This window comes from Artemia sp. Qi Xiang Cuo, chromosome 14, assembly GCF_049724085.1.
Source record: "Artemia sp. Qi Xiang Cuo chromosome 14, ASM4972408v1, whole genome shotgun sequence".
NCBI lineage: Eukaryota > Metazoa > Arthropoda > Branchiopoda > Anostraca > Artemiidae > Artemia > Artemia sp. Qi Xiang Cuo.
In genome coordinates, this window is record NC_142807.1 from 67,286,102 (window position 1) to 67,305,880 (window position 19,779).

Consider the following 19,779-nt stretch of genomic DNA (forward strand, 5'->3'; position numbering starts at 1 on the left):
TAAACATTTTCAAAATATGAAGTTAATTTAAGCTTAATTTGTTTTTTCTGTTTTATTGGTAATTTTTCTATCGGAGGTTGTTTAGAGTCCAGGGTGTAACAGCAGATTTAAAAATGAATTTTAAGAATTAAGTTACTTTAATTAGGAGTAAATGAGGACTAAGAGATGACGACATCGATTAGATGACGTCAGGTAATGAGAAAATTGACCGAGTGGATCGCTTCACTTACCTATGTTGACTTATTAATAAGGAAGGTGAATGTAGTGAAGATGCAAGATGTTGTATAGCTAAGGTATAGGGTGCTTTTTTCACAGTTTAAAAGCACGGAGGAATAGGAAGACAAGTCTTAGAGCTATAATTTGGTGCATGTGAAGCCAAATTTGCACCAAGATTAAAAATAATTCAAAAAAGGCAGCTTTTTTAAACGTCATGGTAAATATAGTTACCATGGAAAAATAAAAAGATACTGATGAGAAATACACATGTATTTTTTCGAACCTTCGAACGTGTATCTTATTGACAATAAAATCCGTTGATCGTCATTTCCATTAATTCTCCTTTCACAGTAATACTTTTTTGTGCAACTTCTACACAAAAACAGATACAAGTAAACATAAATCTTCAAAAATTGTTTTTTATTTAAGAATGATTGGTGCAACGTTTCATGTCGAGTTTTAGAACTAATTTTCGTAACATATAATTCCACGATGTTCTTCATCAATATCATCAAAATAACATTAGTACAGAGGCTACAATACGCTATTTAGGTGTCGTGAAACTCACTATTGAATGATTTGGCAAACTCTTTTATGAAGCCCGCACTTCCGACCATCATTTTTAAATGGTCAAGACCAACACTATAGAATCTCCTCAGTAAGAACCATAATGCGAATCCAAAAGTCTATATTGTCCATTTCTTCGCTAGATTATGCCCCAACTGCTACTAAAGTTTCGTTGTTGCATAAAGCTGCATGAGGCCGACAAACTGGGGAATATTCCTCCCTACACTCTGTTAAAGCAAAGCAACTCTTCTATGAAGCGAGCACTTCCGACCATCATTTTTAAATGGTCAAGACCACCACTATAGAATCTCCTCAGTAAGAACCATAATGCGAATCCAAAAGTCTATATTGTCCATTTCTTTGCTAGATTATGCCTCAACTGCTACTAAAGCTTCGTTGTTGCATAAAGCTGTATGAGGCCGAAAAACTGGGGGATATTCCTCCCTACACTCTGTTTAAAGCATTTAATTTTGCCACCACTCAATAAACACCCAAGAATTTTTATAGTGTCATCCCAGCTTAAGTTGGGATCTTCACCATTTCTCACGCCTTCTTGTAGACCAGTAAATAGTTATTCTAGGAATACAGCACTCGTCTATCCTGTGCAACAGCCCAAGCTGCCTTAGCCACTCCTTCATGATCTGCATACTCAGTTGAATTGAACTGTACATTGCTCCATAAGAAATATCTAGCATATCTTTTTTTTCAGTATTGATTCAGAGTTCAAAGTGATAACACCTATCAAAAAACAGATATTCTTCGAACATAATCAAATTAGTAAGTTTTGCAATTTAATCTCAGTGAAGTAAAAGAACATTTATTTCATAACGAAATTGAACGTTTTACGAGCACCATCAGATTAGTAAGTTTTGCAATCTAATCTACTGTGGTACGGTGAAGATCAATATATGCAGTAAATAGCTAGAGTAATTACATTTGAGTGAAAAAGGATTATAATTGCTTAACGTTTGGATTATAAAACTTGGAATATAAAGGATTATAAACAGCCCGTTTTTTGGATTTTCGGGGGGTAGTCAAACTCCCTCCTTGCGAGTAAGTCTCGTCTAATGTTTTGAATTATCATTATGCTCTTGCCCGAGTAACAGCATAGTTCACACGAGGGTGCTTGTTATCAGTGTTCAGTGGCAGACTTGGATTAGTTCACGGATTTTCGATGCCCATATTCCCCTGTTGCCGTTTCTATCACCCAAATTTGATGTTTAGCCATTATTGAGGCGTACCTGTCCTGGTTATATTTTTAGCCGTGCCAGTAATTAACGGCCAAAGCCAACACTACGTTAAGATTAGAGTGGGTAAACAAATAATTGATCTATTTGAAGTGGGCGAAGTCTCTTTACTTTAATTGGTATGGGTCGTAATCGCAAACGTAATCGTCCCGCTGAGGACTCAGAAAACCCGTTGAATTCTACAGCTACTAGTACCGGAAGTTCTATCACCCAAATTACCGTGGAAACTTTATCACAGAATTTTAATAAAATACTTGAAGCTGTCCAAGAAAATGGTAGAAAACTTGACATGGTGAACGATAAGTTAAAAACACTAGACGATCGTGTTTCCAAATTAGAGGTGACCCAGTCAGACCAGTGTTCTCAAATTGCTATTCATGATAGTAGAATTGAAGTTCTACAAATGAGAACAAATGAGAACTCATCCTTGAAATCACAATTATCAGTTCTTGTTGATGAGGCTAAGGCCCAGGGAAATGCAGTTTTGGAAATGTCGAATAGGCTTGTTAAACTGGAAATTGAACAGAGGGGTAAAAATATAATTGTTTGGAATGCAGGTTGCGAAAGTGAATATGTTGCTATTGCTTTGTTCCAGGATATTGTTAAAGAGGGTTTAGAACAGCCTACAGTACCACCATTCAAAGTTATTCAGTGTAAGAAGGATGCCAAATTTTTCAAAGTTGAACTGAGTGACAAGGAGACAAAAAATGGTCTATTACGCAGTGCAAAAAAACTAAAGAATAAGAATATTGGCCCATTCAAGAAAGTGTTTCTTAGTGATGATGCTACCCCTGAGTTACGTCGGGCTAGAAAAATTTTATTTAATAAGCGAGCCCAGTTACGAGATGCAGGTTTTGATGCATGGGTTTCTAAATCTTTCCCACCTTGTGTTCAATTAGATGAGTTAAGGGATATTATCTATAGCATGAAAAATAGTTCGTCCGGTAGTGACCTATTTACCCTAAAAATTCTGAAATGCATGGTCCCTTGTATATCTGCTGGTTTGACATCAATGATTAATGACAGCTTCCGTCAAGGAAGGCTTCCAGATTGTTTAAAAAATGCAAGAGTGGCACCAGTTTATAGAGATGATGATAGAAATGATTGGGGTAATTACCGTCCAATATCAGTCTTGCCAGTTATTTCTCTTCTTGTTTAGAAATTTCCTAACAATCGTTAGACCTATTTCTTAGAGAAGTTTGATTTTTTGCATAATAATAAGGTCGGTGTAAGAAAATAAATGAAGATAGAGGACACCTTGATATTTTTGAATATCATAATTAGAAAGTCGGTGATAAAGAATTTAATATTTGTGCAGTGTTTCTTGACCTACAGAAGGCTTTTGATACAGTTGACCATGGCCTACTCCTAGAAAAATCCGAGGTCTATGGGATCCGAGGTAAGGCTCTTGACTTTATACGGAGTTTCCTTAGCAGCTGGTACCAGTTTGTAGAGATGACTTGTATACATTCAGGACCCCGCCCAGTGGCTAGTAGTGTCCCGCAGGGGTCAGTTCTTGGTCCGATTCTTTTTTTATTGTATATTAATGATATGCGTAACTGTAACCCAAGTTGTTGTTTTAATGTGTGTGATATGGCCAAAAATCCCAGGAATGAGACGGTGTCATTATTTGCTGATGACACAGTTGCTGTTAGTACCGCGAAGACAGAAGAATTACTTCAGACATCGATAAAAGATGCTATTGAAAGGTTATATTCCTGGTTGAGGGTAAATAGATTAAAGATTAATTTGGGTAAGACTAACTTTGTTATTTTTTCTCGTTCACCAGATTTTTATCCATGGTTTCAGGATATTGCAACACAGTATGGAGCTTTAAAGCGGGTGTGTTCTTATAAGTACCTGGGGGTTTATATTGATGATGTTTTATCATTCAAGCGCCATGTACATTATGTTTGTAAAACCGTGTCTCGCAACCTGGGTATAATGAGAAAACAAGCATTTTTTTCCTCCTATTGTTATGCGCCTTCTTTATTATTCCCTTATCCATCCATATATATTGTATTGTAGTAGCGTTTGGCTTGGAACATTTCCTTCTATTGCTCGGCCAATACGAGTTCTACAAAACAACGCTGTTCGGCTGTTAGGTGGCCTACAACCCCGGGATTCGGTACGAAACGTGTATGAGCGTGTAAAGATACTGCCAGCTTCCGGATTACGGGAGTTGTATACACTTTTATACATTTTTAGGATTCAGAGGGGTATAAACCTCCCGTGTTTTGATAGCTTGGCTAACCTGAGATCTTCTGTCCATGATTATGATACTAGGTCATCTGCAGAAACTAATATTCCACTGGTAGTTTCGGCCCGATCGATGTTTTCTTTGCTTCACAGGGGGATCAGAAGTTGGAACCATCTTGACCAAAATAAAAAAAAATATAGGTGATATTTCTTCGTTTAAGATAGTAATTAAAGGGATGCTTTTTAGTAAGTATGAATTTTTGTTTTTTTTTTTTTTTTTTTTTTTTTTATGGGTATTTTTTTTAATTGGTAAATTTTTATGGCTTCTGGGGGTGATGATTATGAATATGATAGCAAATTTAATGAAAATGTTAAGGTTTAAGGTTTGTGGTGCTGTTTGGGGACTGTGATATAGATTGTTTATTATTTTTTTTCGTTTATTATTTTTTTTATTTTTTGTTATGTTAGTGTATTTTTGCCACCCCATTGGACAAGTTTACTTCTTGGGGTGGCCGTTAAACTTATGTTAAAGTGTTTGTTTGTTTAGAATAAATCTATCTCTCTCATGTTGTACATCAGCTTCATTGTTTGTGCAAAAATTTTAAGCTGGTTCATTGTTTGTGCAAAAATTTTAAGCTAGTACTTTGAGAACTTTGCGAACCATCTTCGGTTCAGGATCGTACTTGACCACTCAGCTCTGCTAGTTTAAAAGGCATTATATCAGAATTTTTGTCTACGGGGTTTTTATAGCTGCCCCTATCAAACGCAATATGTTCAAGCGAATAATCTAATCTGCGTTTGTATATTTCGTTTGTTTTTTAAGTTAATTAGGAATTTCTACTTTTTACAAAATCTATTCTATCCATCCTTTTTTCAATAACCATGACAAAATATAACACGTGTCTTTTCAGTTTTCTCTGTTCTCTTGTAAATTTTAATTTTAACATGCATCCCAACGAGTATGGATAACTGATAAGTAGAAACTCACGCTGGTGCAAAAAAAAAATCAACAACGCCATCTAGTATCTGTCGAAATTTGGCATTTTATACAAACCCTAAACAGCCAAATTTTGACTTTTTAGGCAGTTTGAAAAGCAGGAGAGGGTTAAGAGCCCAAAACTATTTAATTAGTAGGCCTACTAATTAATCCAACCAAGGCCTACTTTGTGCGGCCTGGATAGGCCTATTGAGTTAGATTAATTATTGAAACAAAACCAGTATGGGTCATTTATTACTTACACAGGCTTCACCTTTAAATATTATAAATATACAGATCAGGCTAGGCCTATATCATTATCATATTAATTATCCAGTTCTGTTTTAAATTTTATACTTATTTAGAGATACTTGTAATGCTTTCCCCAGCCGCTGCGCTACATATGGCGCGAGTAGTTTTCAATATAGGCTATATCAGTTACCCATACTCTTTGATGCCTCCTTTGAATTACCATAGCCTCACTGGCATTTCCGTCACTTCCAATATTCAAATCTTGACTTGAAGACTTGCTATTGTTCCTAACCTTTTTTCAGCAGCAAGAAGAAGCCATCTCGAGTATTCTACCTTATACTGTACCTAACTGCAACTTTTTATTACTGATAACACTACAAACAGAAGATCTTATTTAACAGATCATTTTATTTCAGAAGTTAGTCACACAAAATACAATCTATCTACCATATGTCAACTCAGACTTTTGGTAAAGTGAAAGTGACCCGAGTTAAAATTTAAAGAAAATCGCAATATTAGGATTAAGAGCTGAACTATCTATTAATAGATCAACCATCCCACCAACAAAGTAAATAAATAAAAGGTCAAAGCGGTAATAGACGGCTAAAATATATATATATATATATAAAACACACACCAAAGTCTTTCGATTCTTAAAAAAGCAAAGAAAAACAGAATTCTCTAAGAGCAGTTATCATTAATAGGAGATAAGCCCTTAACTTACATAAATTTTTCATGGAAAAAACAGTTTCGCATCGCAGGTTAAAATAACTAATCCGTCAGTTGAAATACAGTTTGTATAAGTCTTCTGAAACAGGATATTGCAAACCATAGGTAAACACATGCTTACTCTTAGGGGAGGAGCCATAATGCGAAGAAAATTTGTTCTTGGCCATCATTTCCGTGAGGAAGGTTCCAAAAACTTGTATCTGAGGGGAATGCCTCCTCTCCTTGTAGAGACATATTTCTATTCATCTGAAAAAGCTATATATTATAGCTGAGAAGAGCATCAAAAACAACGTTTTTGTTTCGTAACGTAGCATTTCAGAATTTGACTGAATTTGACTGTCAACATCTTACAACAGCATCAGGTATTGAAGATAGATGTGAACGAAGGGAGACCAAATAACACGAAATCGAACAGTTTTCTATATTTAAGAAACGACAGCTGATTTGTCTTTCTGAGAAAAAAGAATTCTAGGGTACAAAAACGAGGGGATCCTTGAGGAAATTCTTGGGGGAGGCGATCACTTCTTCCTCTTTTGTCTGCAGTATAATTAATTTTACTTGGTAAATCCAAACAACGAAAGCTCTTAGCTTCAATAACGTTCTTGGTGGTGGAGGAGGGGTCGTTTTAACCCAGGCTTGCAGGTATCATAACATTCACTGTAAAAATCAAAATAGTGAAAGCGGTTAAGTTGAATAACGTTATAAGTCATCCTTTTCATTTCTTGGGCCCGAGTCATAATACAGACTTTAAAAAGCAGGGAGTGGACGACTTGCATAAAATGGTCTTGAGAAAATGATAACCAATTTTATTTTCAACCCTAGTTACTTGACTTCGAAAGCTAATAAGTCACTTCGATAGTTATTCTTTCTTCTCTTGGTTATACCCTTTATACCAAATTCCATAATCCAAACTCCATAAATTGAAGTTGAAGCTTCTTCTTTGTCATTTGAAACTTGAAGTGGAGAGTCAACCGAGAGAATTCCCTAAAAACCCGCGTCGCTGCGTGCAGTACACTTCAGTAGAATACATGTAATTTACGAGGTTTCTCGATTTTTAATAAAGATTAATACAACTCAAACTCGGAACGATTCTACAGAATCTGAATACTTATTTTCCAGATAGTTATTTTTTCGAACTAAAAAAGGAATGATTCGATAGAATCCAAACGTTTATCCATAATATATGTTTTTGGGTACAATCAAAGGAGGATACAGAACTATCATTTTGGGGGAGGTCAAAAACGAAACTGTGTTTTTTCGCCCCTCCATATCTGTAGTTAGTGCCAGTTTCAACCTTCTGGGGGGAGGCAAGTGGACCAAAACTATTCCTGCATCCGCCCTTGGGTAGCATGTATTTTAGGAGATTTCACAATCTTCAACAAAGATTAACAAATACAACTCCGAATGATTCTATAGAAACAAAATTAACTATATCTTGCATAGCAATAAATACAATTAGGCAAGGACAGTATATGGCTAAATATTAAAGTGTTTCTAAAAAACCACTGCATTTTGCAATATAATTTTTTAGAATTTCACAGACTAACAATCAAAATTTTAAGGTAGTTGAAATGTAGATAGCTATATTTCAACTATGATTCAATTGTTAAGCAAAAGCCCTTTGTCACATTTTGACAAAGGTGTTCGTTAATCGGAAAAAAACTTCCTGCAAGTTTATAACTTGTAACGTGACGGATTCTGAATTGCCGCAGACGATTTATGTTTTTTTTATTAAGCCTAATTTTGCTGGTACGGATCTTATTTTTCTCATCTTTCATCATTCTGCTCAAACGTTCGCTTAGTCGAAGTGCTAAGATCTTTGAGTAGACTGATCTGAATCGAAACTGCTCTACCCAATAGGACATAGAATATTCTCATCGAAGTCCCCAGACCACTGATTAGAACAGAATGAATTTTTATTTTCCCAAAAAAGGCCTGAGAAGCAAGATCACAGTCCCCAAATTTCGGTAAATTTTCCAACTAACTTACTTATGAGATAGCTAAGAAAGAGACATACCTTTAGAATCAGAAATTCATCCTGAATCCGGATATACTATTCATTTGCGTCAGAAATAAACTTTCCCCCCCCCCCCTAATGTGGAAAAATATACCATGAGTTGCATATATGCACTAAAAATTCCTTATGCCACTCTTTACTTCAAATTGATTTAGCAGTTTTTCAAAATAATGGAAAATTCATTGCATATATAAAATATAGGATATATATTTGCGTATTATTGGGGAGGAGGAAATTCATTTCTGATGCAAACGAATGTTATATTTTGGTTCAAGATAAAATTCTGATTCTAAATTTACGCCTATTTCTTGGCTATCTCATTATTGAGCTAATCGGAAAATTTACACAATTTCCTGGCAATTATGGCTAAAACTGCAGAAAGATATTATTACACAATAGGAAAAAAACTGTTACTGGAGCGAATTAGCCAAGCAATTCAAATATCGCTATTACGCCAACATTAACTTCTCGCTATTTTTGTTGAATAGTATTTTTGTTATTTTACAAAAAAAAAAAAAAAAAAAAAAAAAAAAAAAAAAAAAAAAAACCCTACTACGAACTTCCGCAATAGAAACATCATGTAAATAATTTCAAAAATGCGACTTATGTGACTTTGCTTAACCTGACATACTGGTGCTACTATGCTTGTTTCGATGCAATAATAGAAAATACAAAACTAAAAAACACATAAAAAGGGTCAAAAGCCATAATAGTGCATCAATAAACTTTAGTACGCAATCCCTGAAACAGATATACAGTTTATGCTCGTACTGCTGATGCACTGGCACCCGAAAATGATACTAGTGGCAACTGCATTAAACGTTTTTTGGTCTTGTTGATCAGCATCGATTTTCCCGATTCAGATTTCACATCGATCTTGCGGACCTTCTTTTTTTGCCAAAAGAGCTTCATAATTTTTCTATATAGTACAAAAATCTGCTACTTATTATTTATTTCCGGAATTTTATAGAGGGGGAAGGTATCAAGTCTTGACTGATTTGAGACATTAAAAACCCAAGATTATGTACTAATTGACCCAAATACCATCTATCTTAAATGAAGTTAAGTGAATTGTAAGAAAACGCCAGATGGAAACAACAATTATACCACAATTTCACAAGCCTTTCCAATACAATAAGCACTAGTCAGAAAAGAAGGAAAAAAAAAATCTGATAATTCATATTAACAACCTTTAACAACTTAAAAATTCAGCAGCAAAACTCAAAAAAAGAATCAGTCATGAAGTACTAATAAGCATTAAAAAAGATCCGATTTAGAAGAATCAGGAAAGTTTAAAAACAATTTTAAGGAGGGAAAGTTCAGGTTTTAGTTGATACTTGAACTTGAACTTTGGCTCAGCACACACGAGCAGGACATGAAGAGTTCTTCAAGTCTCTACTTAATAACTACTCCTTAGGGAAAAAAAAACTTTGACAAAGATTCAGCTGCAAAATTTGAAAAAAGGCTAATCATAAAATACGACTAAGCATTAAAAATCATAAGAAAAGCTGAAAATTATTTTTTAGGAGAGAAAATTATCGTTTTCCCCTCATCTTTGGCAGGACTAAAAACCTTCGTTATGACAATTGACCCCGTGGACAAAGTCTGACACTCGGCTTCCACTTTAGCACTTTCTAAGTGACAACGGCAACAGCAACTCTGATCCAACCAATCAATATTTGGCACATGCGGTGTTTCAGGCGTGGTAAGGCAAGGGGTATTCAAAATGGCTTCAAGTCTTTCCAACTTTTCAAGTCGATCAATATTTGGATCTGCTAGGACATCGTCAACCATCTGCATTGACGCCGTGATGCTAACGGGCGCAGATGATGTCAACGAAACTGGTGGGGAAGTTGTGTTACCTAGAACCATTAAACCAGTTTAAAACGCACAAAAAATTCGACCAAACGCTAATATTAGAAAAGTGTATAACCGTACTTCCTTATTGTCTAACAAGGCCCACAACCTCCTAAGAGAATAACTGTAGGGATATCCATGAATTCCAGCCTTACAATTCCTTGTATCCTAATACAAGACAATCTCACTGAGAATCATTTTCAAGTTTTCAAAAACCACGTCCCTTGGGAAATATTATAATAATAGTCTTGAAGTAAAATAGCAAAAATTACATACTGAACCATTTATGTACTCTTACCTGCAAGTAGGTTGAATAGGTATTATTTGAGATTCCCATTTTCTTAGCATCAAGCAAGGCCGTATAGGGGGATTTTCAGGGTTTTAGACCCCACCAATTTCTGCCCAACTCGTAAAAACATAATAAAATGCGTATAAACAAATTTTGATGAGTTTTGTAAAGTTTTTTTGTACCCCCCCCCCCCCCCCGAACGAAAATCATGGATACACCTTTGGGGTCGACATAACTTAAAAAAGCAAGTTAGTATTGCATGAAAATCTGAATATCTTCACAGAAAACGCGAAAGTTAGTTTTCAAGTTCAAATCAATAAGCCTTATAGCAATCCTTAAAAAAAATGTGGAATAATTTGTGGAAACTAATGTGAGTAATGGATTCTTTTACTCAGTTATCAAAAACCATAACCCCTTCGAAAATGTTTTGGTTTTTGGCACAGCAATAGTAACATATCGAAGAAGTTCTCTGTTATAAACTCCTTTTCAGCTGCTGTAAGAAGAATTAGAAACCTAACTAATGTGATTAAATATGATCATTTATGGATTATCTAGTTATTTTATAATATTTGGTTGAAGTACATTTCAGTTTTCCTTTCTCATTTTTACTGCATTTTTTTTTATAGTTTTTTTTTTGCTGCATGTTTTTTACGTAATATATATATATATATATATATATAACCAGGATTCAACTTAAGATTAAAATTATCTTATAGGCAAATATATTTACAGAAAAGAAAATAGGTCATTTATCTGAAAAGAAAGGAAACAGGGGTGGAACCCCAACATAGTCATTTATACACTTCCTTACAGTTTTTACAAACCATACCCCTCAGAAAACCTTGCACCCCTAACTCCTGCACCTGAAAAATGAGTTTATTGCGTCAATTACAAATAGAACTATAAAGCGGAAGAAACAACATAGCACTAGCAAAGCGAAATAAGTAACGCCCATATTTTCTAGTTAGAATTGTTACAGTTTCACATCTTTGCTATTTTTCATTTTCGATAAATTCTAGTTAGCACTTTACTGTTTTCGAGGCGTGTTTTTTAATTAAGGTCCGTTTGAACATGGGTTTACAACGAAAGATTATTTCAAAAAAGTTAATTTATTTTTAGAAAGTGCTTTACTTTATTTTTCGACATACTTACCAAGTTTTTTGAAACATTTTTCATGCCTCTCAACTAATTTTAAAATTAAGTCTTTATAAGAACTTGCCATCGGCTCCAATAACCAAGAGTTCACTGGTGTTTTTACATCGTCATCATCGTTTTACCGGTTGCCACTTAGGTGACAACCGGTTGAACCGGAGACAAAACATGGGTTTCGGATATCGCGCCCAAATTGAGGCAACAGAACATGGAGTGGAAACACACACACTCCCCTGAAAATTTGAAGGCCGAACATCCTCTCTCCCAGCGCAAAATCATGGCGTCGGTGTTTGGGAATAGGCATGGTGTTTTTTTCGTCGACTTCATCCAAGGGAGGAACCACTATCAATGCAGAAGCGTACTACCTAGCCCTCAGAAAGATCCGCAGAGCGATTAAAAAAAAAACGAAAAAAACTTGTCATGCTGACAAAGGAAATTGTCCGTCCTTATGCATGACATTGCAAGACCTGACACTGCTGGTCAGACCCGTAATTTGTGGGACAGTTTTGGCTGGGAAGTTTTAGATCACCCACAATACAGTCCTGATCTTAAGCCGAGTGATTACCATCCGTTTCTCCACCTCAAGCAATACCTCAGTGGTAAACATTACAATGATGATGACGACGTAAAAAAAGGAAGTAAATTCCTGGTTAGCGGAACAGGCGGCAAGTTTGTGTAGAGAGGTTACTTTAAAACTAGTTGAGAGGTATGATATTACAACAAACTTGGCAACCATGTTGTTACATAGAATAAAGCATGTACTTTTTGAAAATGAATTTACTTTTTTTTTTTTAAATAATCATTCGTTGTGTACTTATGATAAAATGGACTTTAATTAAAAACACGCCTCGTATATAGATTAATCCTCCCTAAACACGGGCCTGTTTAATTGAAAAACCTGAAATATGGGAGGATTCCAGAGAAAATATAATTTTCGTAAATAACAATCCCCTTTCCAAAAGAATAGCAAAAATAACATAATTACTCGCTCGATAGACAACATAGTTATCTCAGAAGCAAACTTTTAATCGTTATGAAGGTGATTTCCTTTAACTTTTCGTTAATCAATACACTTGGAAGAATGTTGTTAGTAACCTAGCAACTATTCCTTGTAAGGAGTGACTGAAAATTTTTACCTCTATCAATTTTGCATTACTTATTTCTCCTCCACTACCTTTATACTTTAGAATCCAATTAATAAACTACAAATACTAATCAAGCAAGTCATTTTTAATGTTAACGTGGTAAAGGTTAAGAATAGGGGCTCTCTTAAATTAGACATGCTAGAATAAAAAGAGAGACATTTTTGGATTGCAAATTTTATGCTCGTTTTTATGGTTCTGTTCGCGTTTTTGACAATTCCTCCCCAGCCTCCCCCCCCCCGCCAAGGTTGGTTTCATACAGCCCTAGGCTAGATAAAAAAAAAGTGTAAAAATTAACAAAATTCTTAATATATTAATACGCTGCATATTTACATTAATAAGATATCTCCTGTTTTCTTCTATTATTATTCACATTTTTTAACTCTTTTAACGTAGTATTCTTTTTTCCCAATATTCAACAATCTCACTCAGTCTAAACTAAATATATCCGACTCCATGCAGCGTGACCGGTTTTACAACTGACCAATCAATGTAAAGTATAATAAACAAATATATTATTAGGGCTACATGTGCGTCCATTGAGAGGGGGCGTTCATTGTCGGGGTGACGACTATTATGTTGAAAATGAGCATTAAACTAAGGAATCCAATGGTACAAATTTTATTCTATACTCTAGGTAGTCTAGGGCTATGTAGGGGGGGGGCTGGGGATAAATTATCGAAAATGCGAACAAAACCATAAAAGGAGCAGAAAATCGGGAATCTAAAAATGTCTCTTTTTTTCTAGCCTGTCTCCTGGAGAGATGATTTCAAGACCTTAACCCGTTAAAGTAAACATTTACAGAGATATACCACACAGATCTGGCACTATGTATTCAGCAAGCATAACTAAGCACAGTGTTTTACCAAAACTACAAAGGGGTATATGACCTACATTACTAATAGAAAGAAAATACTACAAAAAAAGCCGCTGGTACAGGGTTTGAACCCAGAAGCCTTCTGTAACTCCACAAAGCCTTTTCAATGCATCATTAATGCCGGGTAAGAATTGTATTAGTCTATGAGTAACCCATTAGTTAACCATGTAAGTAGACTAAGGCTGCATTCAAGGTTCAAAAAACAGTTACTAAAAAGTAAATTCTTCGTTCCAGCTGATATTTTCGTAATAGTTGGAAAGACAGAAAAGTAGCTTTGAATTTACTTTTGAAGTAACTATTACTAGAAATAATTAACGGGTATCTTTAGCAAAGTAAATCTCAGTCATTATCATCAAAGATAACACTATCAGATTGAAACACATTGAAATACTATAAGAGTGAAAGAGACGTGGATATAAATGAAACTTATAAAGATTAAAAAAAGGATAAAAGGCCTCCAGAAACATTGCTGGCGGAGGGCGTGGAACCGACATTTCAGTTGCTGGCGTAAAGCATCAAACCAACATTTCAGTTGCTGGGTCTTTTTTGCAGGGAGACAAGTACGTCATTCAGTTGCTGGCGTAGGGCGTCAAACCGACGTTTTAGTTGCTTGGTCTTTTTTACAGGGAGACAAGTACCAAGCCTGTCACTCAACTTTGCCGCGGCGGGGATCGAACCCCGGGCCACGCGTTGCCACGCAAAGCATCAATAAACCCTTAATTACTTCACAACCGTTCTCGGGGGATAAAACTTTAAGTATTTTCTGAGGTTAATGTTAAACTACTACGATTTACAACCTAGAATGTACACATAGAAAAAAAAAATATAAGATGTCGTAACATAGAAAAACATAAAAAAAAAATTATAAAATGTCGAGAAGTTACAGTCAGAGCTGTACGAAAAATATTAGTACTGTTTTGACGATCAAAATAGAAACATAGCGAAGCTTCTCACCTATAAAAACGGTAAGCTTCAATGAATGGTAATTTTTTTTACCGCTTTCAATTTACCTCTTTCAATTTTCAATGCCTATCCTTCATTGCGTATAAAGTTTTTATTTTAATTTTGTTATAATAATAATAATAATGTATTATTAAAGCTTTTTTACAGCCATATACAAAACAAAAAAGAAAAGAAAAGTATAAAAAAGAAAAGTATATTTACTTTTATATTTACAGAGCAAACTTTATTTAGCGGTCATAAATTTCAATTAAGTATCAAGTGGCGGGAATCCAATTCAATAAAAAACAAAATGGTATGTAACAAATAAGATTTTATGCAATTTACTTTAGTAATATTGAAGGTTTTTTTAAGTACAACTTGACCAACTGTAGTCTGGAGTTGTGTGGAAAGTATTATGGTTGAGTTTTGTGATCTCCACTCCCATCAGTTTTTTATGCGCATTTCTTACTAATGTTATATTTTAATCTTTGTTTTCATTATTTATTTTATTATTTTTATTCTTTGTTACATTTATATTTACTCATGCTAATGTATTTAAAAGTTACAAGTAGTCATTTCAAAGTGCGCCAAATTCCCACGAAACGTCTAAATTTCAGATACCAGGTCAAGCGGAAAAACACCTGGTCCTGATGAAAGTACAAGTAAGTTAGTATATCAGTGCCTGATCCCCACCCACAAAAAAAAAACGAAACAAAATTCTGTCCTTTCTGTTACTGATTTTGGGATAGTTTAGTAAAGTAAAATTTGACTAATTATGGGTTAGAACTTTATTGATAATATTAGTACCGGTTTTGGCGATGTCTTTTTTTTAAATTATTATTTTTTATTCTTCAGACCGATTTTGGCACACACACACACCTCCAATTAAGGATGCCAATTTACTATTTTTAGAGAAGCAAACACTAAATTAAATACAACTTAAATATGTGTGAATCTAGATTAGCTCTACAAAGTTTGTTGTTGTTGCTTAGTTACAGCTCGATCATGTCTCGACTTTAATAAATCATTACTAAAAAACAACGATAGGGGTATTTAATTTAAAACAATAAAATACATTTATTATAAAATGCTAATTTAAATTTATTTAAATATTTATAATTAACAATTTAATTAATTTGTAATTAAATCATAAACTAATTAAATTTAATAATTAATTTTAATTAATATTATTGTAAATAATTAGTTAATTATTAATTAATTTAAATAAATAAAATGCTGCAACTTTCACCGGACAAGGGACGAATTCGAATGGAATTACTTAACAGGGAAATGGATTTGCTATAACAGCCATATACAGCAACTTAGCAATAAAAGCTACATAATAATAATTGATCAAAACAGAAAAATACGAAGAAACAAAACATTTCTGTTCAGCATTTCCGAATTCAATATACAACCTAACAAACAATAATTAATAAAAATAATATTTAAACAAATACAGCACGGGATAAAAAAGAGTTATCATGTCCATATTGGGTGATCCCATCCAATCCAAAAACTAAATAACTTATATTAAATCTAAGACTCTAAAAAACTTTAAAATTTGTTTTTACTACATAATTTCTTTTTTAAATTAACCATGACTTTCAATCTTTTCACAATATTGTCCAAACTATTACATATCTAAATAGCTTCTGTAATGACAGAAGACGTATTCAATTTGTATTCTGTATAGTAAATTTGATGCTTAATTTCCCATGTAATTAAATAGAAGTAATTAAAAAAAACTTACCCGAGTTAGTATGCAAAGAAGAATCAGGAGACGTGTGCTCACTGCCACTGTAACTATCCACACTTTTAGGCTCGTCTTCTTCGTTATCATCATCGTTGTCGTCTTCTTCTTTGTCTTCCCTAAAAAGGTTCGTTCCAAATAAATAATCCCACTAAATATAATCATAAACCTTTTATCTATAGTAAACAATTACTTTCTGGGTACATATCCTTTAATATTCTAAAGAAAGTGGGCAGTCATGTGGATTATTAAACAAAAAACAAGTGTTTTCAATTGAAACTGAGGAGCAACATTAAAACGAACAGAAAATTTCCGTATATAAGGGGGGCTGCCCCTTCTTCAACCCCCGCTCTCTACGCAAACGTCTTAAAGTCATTTAAAAATAATTATTCAAATTCAACGGCCCTTTCAGGATTGGTTCTTTAAGAATTGAGACAAAAGACAAAACTTTAGCGTGAAGAGCAAGGGATGAAGAAGGGGCAGCCCCCCTCATATACGACAAATTTATGTCTGTTTTAAGTTTTGATGATACTCTTTACTTTCAGTCGAAAAAACTTGTTTTTTTTACTAATTTCTAACCGTTTTTTCAAATCATACCGGGAAATCACCCTCACCCCCTTTTAAATTTCCCCGGAAACTTTTCTCTACAAAGAAAAGTTTTCTTGTAGAAAATCTCCCCACAGAAAATCCCCTCCCCAGTCTCCCCGAAAAATGTCCGTATATTTCCCAATAATAAATTCTATATGTAAACAATGGGCAAATTGCACAAAGTAAGGCCCTTTCACCAAAGGCTGTGGGGGGTTATGCCATCCCAGAGGCGTTATTAGGCCTTGAACTATTTGGACCAAATGGTTTTCTCAAAATTTTGAACGAATGCTTTGGGAGGTAAGCCAGCTAGAAAGGGCGTGAGAGAGGTACGAGTTGCCCTCTGATGTTTTTGGCCACTTAAACACGGTAATATAACTTTTAATTTCCGTTCGAATGAACCCTCTCCGTATCTTCTAGGACCATCGGTTCGATATGATAACCCTTGGAAAGATAAAAAAAAATAGGAACGTACCCGTGAGCTTGAATCCTCTACAGTAGGATTCTCTTATGTGTTGAATAAGAAGGGGTGATTTTCATTAACATCACTAGAGCTTTTGGGGGTGTTATGCCCCTTTTTCGAAAAGGCAAATTTCCTCAGCCTCGTGGCTTTTGATGGGTAAAATTAAACTTAATAAATTTTCAAACCGGGTAACCCCCCCCCCCCTAGATACGGCCTTGGTTCGAATGTTGGGCTCTTTTACCTTTTATATAGATCTTTATTCAAAGAAATTAATGCATTTTTTACTTGTCCATGTCCTGAAAATTTTTTGGAAACTATAAATTTGACTGTTTCTTATATAAAGGTAAGTTTTGGAAATTTAGATAATTCCCTGGCAAGGAAGGCAAAGTTTGCTTTTTCCAAGCTGTATCTAAGACGGTTCAAACTTGTCTTAAAAAACAAACCATCTACAGAAACTGTCAATCCAACAATCGTAAGCAACTCCTCAACAAGAAATGTTTCGCGTGGCATCTCGTGGCAAACATGTTCGGGTTCTTATGTCACGAGCCCTCCCACAACCCTTCATTTTAGTCTCAAATTTTTATTTAATATTTCCAGACGGCAAGAAATTTTTTTTAGTGACCTACACTTAGAGATATAAGTGTTCTTTAAAATTCTAATTTAATCTTTTGAGTCTTTGGCAAATATTTTGATCAATATTTGACCTTCATTCTTTATTTATTTATTTTTACACATATTTCAAAGGCCTATCAAGGCGTTAACTGTGCAGCATCAGCACAGTGTCAGTTTGTGATCATACCAAACAGACACATTCACCCCTCAATCGAAACAACAAATTATTCTATAACTCAGTGTAAACAAGTGTTTGATCTTTTCCAATATATAAATACGACACTAAATAAAAACTTTAAGAACCACGAAAGAGGCAGGGAAAAAAATGAGCCCCCTGGACCCTTCCTCAGGAAGGGTAGCTTGATACCGTTTTTAGCTTTAACGATAACTGTGTCTCATTTGAAGATTATATATTTCTAAGCATTAAGATTGACTAGTGAAGTTGTAACCCGTTCCTCGAGGACGACCTTTTAATGAATGGAACTGTTGAAAGCCGTGTGAAGGTTTGTCCTATAATTCTGGAGGTTTGTCTTGACAAGATTTGTTAACATTTTGCAGTATAAGTCGCTAGCAAATCGACAAAATTTAAGACTTGTTTTCCTCATTATGTTTTGGACCTTTAGTATGAAAACCTGGCGCTAGAGCACCAAATGATCGCGCATGCTCATTCAAATTCTTCAAAGACCAAAATATCTATTTTGAACTTGGAAAGCTTGTTGACGATTTTGCAAAGATGAAACCTCGGCGGTTCCCTTGTTACCTTGAGTGTTCTAATATTTTTGGGTCTTGTTATGTTTTTCCTTTTTTTAAAATATATTTGATGTGGAAGACTTCTGATGATGGAAAACCAAAATTTTGGTTACAACCCTCAGTATAATAATGAAGATTACTTTCACCGACGCATTGTTAACTTAAATAAGAAAGTTTCTTTCTGAGGAAAGCTAGCATCTTTCAGTTTAAGTTTCACTTGATCTCGTTGATTGTAATCCTCATTGTTATAAGTAATCTTAGTGGTCAGTGTGGCTGAGTTCCGCATTCGGTTCCGCATACATTTCCAAGCAACACACGGGTGCTGAAAATGCGTTTTTACTCAGAACATCCGATCGATGGGCAGCCAAAAGCCGCATTTTTTCTTACGCGACACGAAGTAAATCGCCGGGGTCGATTAAATCAAAATTACGCACGATTACAGCGCCAATTACGTTCGCCGTTCGTAATTTCTCGAGTTGAACACTGTTCAACTTTCAAGCGTAAATTTCAAAAACAGAAAAGATGAAAACTTAGAACATCAGTGCTTCTGTCTCTTAGAGGAATCTGACAAAAGTTAAGAAGGCATAGTATTAGTAGAGGACAGTTGGGCACAATTGACTGTTGGTGCAAACTGTTTAAACTAAGTTCTTGCAGCTTTAATTTTTGCCTTTTAAATACAAGTGTGCCACTAAAATAAAGAAAATTGCTATGTCTTTCATGATATTTGGCTTTCTTTATTGGTAGATACGACTATGATGCGGCACGGGCATAAATTGCATTTGGAATGTAAAAACTAGCGTACATGACATAATACCACGACTGCGCAAGCCATTTCAGCATAAGATTTAGTTTTGATGTTGAAACATGCCATGAATAGGCAGTTCATTTCCTCTTTTTAAGGACGATGTCGTTTTTTTTTATTATTTTTTTTTCGTCACACCATATTTTCTTGTTATTTTTTTCTTATTTTTATATAGAAATAAGTGATCGTATAGTGAATAAAAAATAATAAAAATCTGAAGAAGAGGAAAAATGAGCATTAGATAGAACTGGATTGAAGGATCAAACTGGTTCAAAAATCCCAGAAAAGTTGAAAAATTATGACCAAAATCATGCCTTACTGGCATGTAGCCCCCCACCTCAGAAATTCTGTC

General features: G+C 34.7%; 1 protein-coding gene across 2 annotated transcripts in view; it reads right to left on the reverse strand.

The window, feature by feature from the left end:
* Nucleotides 1-5,845: 5,845 nt before the first annotated feature.
* Nucleotides 5,846-19,779, reverse strand: part of egl (Egl_like_exo domain-containing protein) — a 128,113-nt gene continuing 114,179 nt past the window's right edge. For both annotated transcript variants that reach the window (XM_089100764.1, XM_089100763.1), the window contains exons 6-7: nt 16,216-16,334; nt 5,846-10,065 (exon numbers count right to left, since the gene is read on the reverse strand). In XM_089100764.1, coding sequence (XP_088956890.1) covers nt 9,719-10,065; nt 16,216-16,334 — 466 coding nt within the window. In that variant the 3' untranslated portion in view covers nt 5,846-9,718. The remainder of the gene's footprint in view (nt 10,066-16,215; nt 16,335-19,779) is intronic.